The sequence below is a fragment of the Aquarana catesbeiana genome, linkage group LG09, assembly GCF_042186555.1.
Source record: "Aquarana catesbeiana isolate 2022-GZ linkage group LG09, ASM4218655v1, whole genome shotgun sequence".
NCBI classification, from domain to species: domain Eukaryota; kingdom Metazoa; phylum Chordata; class Amphibia; order Anura; family Ranidae; genus Aquarana; species Aquarana catesbeiana.
Window position 1 is genome coordinate 78,352,496 of NC_133332.1, and position 8,889 is coordinate 78,361,384.

Consider the following 8,889-nt stretch of genomic DNA (forward strand, 5'->3'; position numbering starts at 1 on the left):
GCATCATAATAATAATAATATAACAATAATAATCAAATTGAATATTAATGAACAAATTTCTATTTGGTAAATTGGCTCCCAGATGAGAAAAATCATAACTTGTTATGCGAGTACACTCATCAAAGTTAATTTAGATCATCAATCAAAAATCAAGATATTGGCATGGTACTCAAATGAAAAGTTGTTCTGCATTAGTTGAGTCTGTGAAAGCACCATCGATTGCTCCGATGAACTATTTTGATCCAGTCTCATCCAAATGCTCAAATGGAAATCTACTGGTTAAGGCCAGCATTAGACATGTTCTAGAGAGGAGAGGGATGCTAGGAGGTAAATTTGGATCATGCTTGGAGCTAAAACATAAAAAATGGATTTTTAAAACAGATTACCTGTAAAATCCTTTTCTTGGAGTACATCACGGGACACAGAGCACCATAGTAATGACTATGTGGGTTTATATGCTACCTTTAGGTGATTGGACACTGGCAGCCAATAGTAAGAAGGTTCCTCCCATATAACCCCTCCCATACAGGAAGTACCTTTAGTTTTTTAGCAAGCAATGAAGATCCCAGAAAAAGAGGGGAGGGACCTCTGTGTCCCGTGATGTACTTCAAGAAAAGGATTTTACAGGTAAGCTGTTTTAAAAATCCATTTTTCTTTATCGTACAACACGGGACACAGAGCACCATAGTAATGACTATGTGGGATGTCCTAAAGCAATGCCTTTGAGTGGAGGGAACACACCTAAATCCCCTTTATTTTAGGCTCCAAATTATAAAGCTGCTTGCAGCACGCTCTGGCCAAAAACAGTCTCCTTTTGGGATCTAACATCCAGTCGGTAAAACCTGGTGAATGTATGAACCGAAGACCAAGCGGCCGCTTTGCAAACCTGAGCCATCGACACCTGTTGGCGCACTGCCCAAGATGTACTAACTCCTCTGGTAGAGTGAGCTTTAAGATATCGAGGTGGAACCTTGTCTTTCAACTCATAGGCCTGGATAATGACCTGACGAATCCACCTAGAGATTGTAGAACTAGTTGCTGCCTGTCCCTTCCTAGGACCCTCAGGCAGAACAAAAAAGGAGTCAGACTTCCGAAAAGGGGCTGACATATCCAAGTAAACCTTAATAGCTCTCACCACATCCAGTGAATGGAGCAATCTTTCCTCCTTAGATTTAGGGTTAGGAAAGAAGGAAGGTAAAATGATATCCTGATTTAAGTGAAAACTGTAAACCACTTTGGGTAAAAATTCCAGACGAGGCCGCATTACCACCTTATCCTGATGAACAAACAGAAAGGGTTTCTTGCAAGAAAGGGCGGCCAACTCCAAGACCCTTCTTGCTGAGGTTATAGCCACCAAAAAAACAATTTCCTTTTCAATAGGATCAAAGGAATATGCTTAATAGACTCAAAGGGTTGACTCTGTAGCGCTGAAAGCCAAGTCCAAGTGCCATGGGCACAAGGGTGGTCTAATTGGTGGCTGTAAATGAAGTACTCCCTTGATAAAGGTTCGTACCAATGAATGAGATGCAGTTTGCCTTTGGAAAAAAAAGCGATAAGGCCGAAATCTGTCCTTTAATGGTTCCTAAGGACAAGTTTAAATCAATTCCTGTTTGCAAAAAGGCAAGAACCCTCCCAATTGTATACTTGCGAGGGTGCCATCTTCTCTTCTCACACCATGAGATGTATGCCTTCCAGACTCTATGGTAAATTTTCCTAGACACTGGCTTTCTAGCATTTATCAAAGTAGCCAGAACAGAACCACTGACACCACGGTCTTTTAGCACTCTGGTCTCAATAGCCATGCCATCAAATTCAGCGACCGTAAAGAAGGATGGTATATTGGACCTTGGGACAGTAGGTCTGGGCGGAATGGAAGACACAATGGGTCCCCTACTGCCATCTTCACAATCTGTGAATACCAAGACCTCCTTGGCCACCGTGGGGCCACCAGAATTACTGTTTTCTGCTCCATCTGTATCCTGCTTAACAGGTGCGGCAGCATCTGGATTGGAGGAAAGGCGTAAATTAGAGAATACTGATCGCAGGGAACCACTAACGCATCCGTCCCCACAGCAAGTGGATCTCTGGTTCTGGACACAAAGCTGTCCAGCTTGGTATTGAACCTGGATGCCAGAAGATCCACCTCTGGCATCCCCCAATGCTGGCATATTAGAAGGAAAACCTCTGGGTGGAGGGACCATTCCCCTGGAAGTAACTGCTGACGACTTAGGTAGTCTGCCTGCCAATTGTCCACCCCCAGAATATAGACTGCCGACAGATATGGCACATGTTTCTCTGCCCACGCAAGTATATGATTTATCTCTTTCTGGGCTGCCCAGCTCCGGGTACCCCCTTGGTGGTTGATGTATGCCACCACTGTGGAATTGTCGGACTGGACTCTGACCGGAGACCCCCGCAGCCTGGCCTTCCAGAATATGAGGGCCAAACGAGCCGCTCGAATTTCCAACAGATTGATCGGTAAGGTTTTTCCTACCTGGGACCATTTTCCCTGAATGGAGGCCTCTTCCAATACTGCTCCCCAGCCGAGATGACTGGCGTCTGAGGTTACCACCTTCCAAATTACTGGTGGAAAGGACTTCCCATTTTTTAAGTTGCTGGTCTTTGACCACCAAGAGAGGTCCTGTTTTACCTTTGGAGATAGAGATATTGGATGATCCAGGGCTAGGACAGACTTGTCCCAAGCCTCCAGGATTGTTCTCTGGAACAATCTGGAGTGAAACTGCACATAAGGAACTGCGCTGAAAGATGACACCATCTTCCCCAGCAGTCTCATGCATAATCGAATTGAGGGTCTTTCTACCCTTTTGACTTTCCTGACCAGCTCCACTATTGAGCTGACCTTTAGGGGGGTAAAAACACCCTTTCCTGGGTCGTATCCAGGATCAAGCCTAGATATGTCAAGATTGAACTGGACGAAGAGCTGATTTGTCCATATTCAGAATCCAACCTAGGCATCTCAGAACATGAACTGTAGTTGAAACGTTCTCTATCATGGTGGAATAGGACTGGTCCTTCACCAGAAGGTTGTCCAGATATCCCATCACCGATATCTTCTGAGCCCTTAGAAAGGCCAATACCAGAGCCAACACCTTTGTGAAGACTCGAGGGGCTGTAGCCAGACCGAACTGGAAATGACGCTTTTTCTACTGAGAAGCGTAGAAACCTTTGATGTTGTCCGAAAATCGGTACATGCAGGTATGCATCCTTGATGTCTATGGATGCTAAATAGTCCCCTTTTCTTAGGGAAGCTATCACTGAGCGAACCGATTCCATCCAGAAGGTTTGGACTTTTAGAAAGGAATTAAGGGATTTGAGGTCCAGAATGGGCCTTACTTCCCCATTTGGCTTCGGCACTGTGAATAGGTTTGAATAAAACCCTTTGAACTTTTCTTTGTGTGGAACCTTGATAATCACCCCTTGCCTTTTTAGCTGTTCTAAGGCTAGGAATAGGCTTTTCTTCTTTTCTAGATCCAAAGGAACTCTTGATCTCAGAAATTGATTTGGGGGAAAATCGCAGAACTCTATTTTGTAGCCCTGCGTTATAGTGGAGATAACCCACTTGTCCTGCACCCACCCTGCCCAAGCATCTGAGAACTGCCGCAGTCTGCCCCCCACTTGTAAGAGTGGGGGCATGCCTTCACAAGGAGGACTTGGCATTGGCCTTATTCGGCTTCTGAGTCCAAGTTCTTTTCTGACCCTGAGGTCTTTTAAAGGCAGGTGGTTGAGGCCGTCGAAACTTCTTGGGAGAAGATGCGCCTGGCCCAGGAGCGTACGGAATCTTAAAGGAAGGCTGCTTATTCCTTCTTTTCACAGGCAGCAAGGAGCTCTTTATCCTTTTTTGGATATACTTATCCAGATTGTCTCCAAACAGACGTTCCCCATGAAAGGGAAAAGCCGCAAGTAGCCTCTTGCAAGGCGTCCAGATCTTTAACCACAAAACTCTGGGCATATGCACTGAGAGTAGCACAAAGCGAGACATCTGCTGGATTGAGTCTTTTAATGCGTCTATTGCAAAACACAAAGCACGAGGAAGTTCTTTCAATTCATCAGAATATTCCTCTTGAACAGGTAGGTTCCTGACCAGACTTTTAAAACGGTCCTTCAGGGATTGACAGATCCCAATCACCGCAACAGCTGGTTGTACTGCTGACCCGGCCACTGCAAAAGAGGCCTTAAGCAAAGATTCCAGCTTTTTATCTGCTGAGTCTTTAAACCCTTGGGCATTATCCACTGGACAGGTTAAGCTTTTATTTACTGAAGAAATAGCAGCATCCACTAAAGGTGTATCCCACCTTTTTTTGAACTTTTCCTCTATTGGGTACAAAAAAGAAAACCTTTTAAGAGGTAATTATATTCTGTCCAGATGTTCCCAATCAGCGTAAATCAATTGCTCCAATAATGGATGCACAGGAAATGCCTGAGAACCTTGCAAAGGTCGCAAGGATCCTAATGTAGAATAGGACATTTCTGGCCCCTGTACAGGGGGCAACTTAAAACCTGTTCTTACCATTTCGGTTAAAGACTGGATGAACAGCTTTTGGGATTGCGAAGCCGTCAACGGTTCCTCTGAACCTGAGTCCCCTGCAGAGGACTCCTCTGCTTCGGTATCTTCATCCCCTATTGCCACCTCCTCCACATCCTCTGCCCATTCAGGATCCAAATCACGAGGACCCAATTGGCTAAGAGAGTCCTGGTGCTCAAGTGACTCAGCACTGGGACCAAGCTCAGGAGAGGGAGATCTATTTCGTTTCTTCCCTCCCTGCGTTACTGAGGCAATCATACCTGCTATTTTGCCTTCAAGACCAGCAAGAGCTGACGTTAAGTCATCCTTAGTAACATAAGCCGAAGCAGGGACGTTGGTGGTGGCCACGATGCCTGACAAATGCAATGGCTCAGCTAAGTCAAATGCCACGGGTCTTTCAGGGGAGACAGGTGCTGCAACAGCCTGAGGTTGATCTCCTGTTTTTGAAGGAGTAACTTTACCCTCTGGATTAATCCTACTCCCTGCACCTCGTTTTCTGGAAGACATGCTTACAGGATTAGAGGAAACTTACTGTGCTATATGGCTGTATACAAGCCTACTATAGCCTCCTTACAAAGTTTGCTAATGCCCGACTCACGTGCCCTGCTCTGTGTCCCACTGCTCCCAGCTCCTTTGAGCTCTAGTGAACAGTACTGACACACGCAGGCGCTTGACTTCCCTATGCGTGCGTCGTCACGTGACATATGCATGCCCCGGGTCCTACTGCGCATGCGCACGCCCACGGGAAACACGCGGCCGCGATGCCGCCCTGCCGCACGCTAGAGCATGTGCAGGAGGGAGCAGGTTGCGCATGAATGCGCCGTCTACACGTGCGCGCTACCCACATGCATGTGCCTGTGACCCCACGCGTGGTCCCTAACAGGGAACCAATATGTGCAACTGCTCCGGAACCCCCAGTAGACACAAAAGGTACTACACCTTGGCATAAACATAACATTACTTATATATATATATATATATATATATATATATATATATATATATATATATATGTAAAAAAATGGGGCCTCCAAAGGAAGCACTCACCGGTCCTCGCAGCAGAGCCTGAGATAGGCTCAATCTTCCCCCATCACCGCGGGTAACGCCACTGAGGACCTTCAGAGACCGGGTCCCCTTTTATTTTAGGGTCCACACCCCTGGACCTGTAAAGCACCCTTTAGGTTTCCTTGGGCAAATAAAAGACCAGGAATACCATATCACAAGGGTCCAGCTCTATAAGGAAACATTACAGGCAAGACCCCGTTCTTGAACCAGGGCTCGGGTACCATCCACTTTAGCATGATATGCCATCCGAATGGATCCGATTATAACATCCTCACTGGGACATTATCTGAAGCAAGAGCTTTCACAGCCGTGACCATCACCTTCAAGGCACTGACAAAAAACTAAAGGTACTTCCTGTATGGGAGGGGTTATATGGGAGGAACCTTCTTACTATTGGTTGCCAGTGTCCAATCACCTAAAGGTAGCATATAAACCCACATAGTCATTACTATGGTGCTCTGTGTCCCGTGATGTACGATAAAGAAAATATTAACTATATCGTACCAGAAAAATATGTACAGAAAACACCATAAAAAAATTAAATAACATCCAGTAATTACACAAGGTATATTTATTTTAAAGTAATCAATTGGAAATTTATTTTATGCCTTTACAGTAGCTTTGAATATCAAATACACATAAAAACAATTAGTTTTATCATAAAGAATATACTTCTATCAGAAGGTAAAGCCATTAGAAACGTTAAATATCTGATATTTGTATAATTTTTTGCTTATTCTATATTTAAATGTTCTTATTTTAGAAAAACGTCTTCATGTTCACTAAATCTCAACAATGAAAACAAATAGTAACATTACTTATTTTCCAACAACCTTGCTAAACAGTTTGTGCTAAATAAAATATGTTTGTTTTTACCACAAGATACCAATGAGATTAAATCTTTTATTTAATAGAAAAAAGCAGTTAGACAACAAAAACTTTCATCTGCTTTGTCTATGAGTTACAAATGTACTCCTATGTAGTTTAATTTGCTTAGTGAGGCTGAATATCTTTTGTACTTTATAACATTTATTTATTTATTTAGCTTCCATGACATACATCTGCCATTTTTGCAAACGTATGTCATGAAAGCTAAATATTTCTTCTTAGCTCATGTGTTTTGCCATACTTGACCCTACACCATCTGACACATCTTCGAAGAGCTGACATCACATCTTTATTCTTTAAACTGTAGATCAATGGATTCAGCATTGGGACTGCAACTGTGTTAAAGAGCGAGAAAAACTTTTTTGAGTCTGTAGAAGTTGTTGGTACGATATACTGACAAGTTAGAATCACGTAGAGAAGTACAACGACAGTGAGATGGGAGGAACATGTGTAGAAGGCTTTACGCCTACCAGTACTGGATGAAATTCTTAATATGGTAGATATAATGAATATGTAGGGGATAAAAGTCAGGAGGAAAGGTAGGAGTGTTGAGACAATTAGTCCTTCGGTGAGGTTCAGAAGTTCCAGAACGGAAGTGTCACTGCAAGTTAGCATTGTAAGTGACGCCATCTCACAAAAGAAATGGTTGATTTTGTTGTAGGTATAGCATATAAATCCTGAAACAGTGATAGTTGGTGGAATGACCACTACAAAACCCAACACCCAACAGCACATTGCCAGCAGAACACAGGTTTTATTGCTCATGATAGTGTGATAACGCAATGGGTTGCAGATTGCCACATAACGATCATAGCTCATAGCTGTCAGTATAAAAAGTTCATGTCCTGTTAGTGATGCAAACATATACATTTGAGCCAAGCAACTAGAATAAGAAATTATTTTGTTTCCTGTAATATGGATAACAAGACTCTTATGCAATGTGATGGTGGAGGAGGACATGTCTGAAATAGACAAGTTGGCCAAGAAAAAGTACATTGGTGTGTGGAGATGACGATCAAAGCAGACCAAGAGCAAAATGGTCATGTTACCACCAAGGGTGAGGACATAAATAAACAAAACGAGAATGAAGATCGGATTCTGCAACTCTTCAATGTCTGAAATTCCCGTTATAATGAAGAAGATGAAGGTGGTGTGATTTGAAGGACTTGTGTACATAGCTGCTTTCTGAAAAATTTAACCTAAAAAAGTTGTGCATGAAAGAATGATAATCACTGAACTAATTTACCATCAGTTTAATGCATATTTATAGGCAACATAAAGAAAAAAAAAACATAGGACATCTCTATAATGCATATACATTTCCATGTTTTCCCATGTTTTGTTCCCGAGTTCATGTATGTGGGCTACAGAACATCCCTTCCCTCCAAGTTATTGAGCTAATTTGAGGGGGAGGTGTACTCCAAATTTTGAGCCTAGGGTGACAAAGCTGATGATCCATAGACACAGTACAGTGAAAAGAGTGTCAATTTCTTAGCTCCCATATTGGTTAACAACAGTCTTACCTATTTGGCGGAATGCTGTTTTGTGCTCTTGTTCTTTGGGAAGGCTTATCTTTTCATGCCAATTTTGTCAGTCACCCAAAGACAGGAAAAATGTTATTGTATGTTGTATAGTTTTTTAGTTATAGTTGTATGATTTAAAATAGGAATAAAACACTTAATTAAACGCAAATCAAAAATAAATTAAAAGATGGCAATAAAAACGATATTGAAAAGAGAAAAGTGATAATAACAGTGTAAAAATTTGACACAGTGCACACATTTTCAATGACGTTCACTTAACTACAGAAATTAGCTATTAATGCAAAACTCGGATTACCTTTTTTCAGTTAAGCTTTGCACATAGGGAAGAAAATTCAAATTATAATATTATGTTCCATTGGAAATCAATAGAAATAGGATCAGAAAAAAAAAATCAGAACTCTAGAAACTGATTTGACTTGAAATCTGTGAATACATTTAGCCAAACTCAATATCATGCTCAAAGCAGTATTAAACTACAAATCACGTAATTTATTGAATCTTACCAATTCTTAGATGTGTTGGCTGCTCTAGTTTTCTTTGTTTTAGGCTGTTGTACCGTTATTTTCACCTGATGATCCAGCAAATAACATACTTCATGTCCTAGGGTGTCTCCACTGTACATGGAAGAGCAACAGAGATTCTCTTTAGACAGAGAGTAGTATTCGATTCACTAGCAGATTTAAATGGACTTGAGTAAAAATTAAAGCTGGTGCAGCAACATACAGTAAATTAATAAAAGCTGGCCATTGTAAACACCCCTCTTGGAGGTAAATTGTTTATCTCAACTCTCTAACTTCCACTTTTGCTGGATAGCTTGTTCTGTTAAAAGAAATAAAAGACTTACCAGGT

The 8,889-nt window shown here is 42.1% G+C and overlaps 1 protein-coding gene across 1 annotated transcript; it reads right to left on the reverse strand.

The window, feature by feature from the left end:
• Positions 1 to 6,700: 6,700 nt before the first annotated feature.
• LOC141107192 (olfactory receptor 6C74-like) lies at positions 6,701 to 7,672 on the reverse strand. Its single transcript, XM_073597932.1, has one exon. It carries the CDS (start codon positions 7,670 to 7,672, stop codon positions 6,701 to 6,703), a length of 972 nt encoding a protein of 323 aa, XP_073454033.1.
• Between the last annotated feature and the right edge of the window lie 1,217 nt (positions 7,673 to 8,889).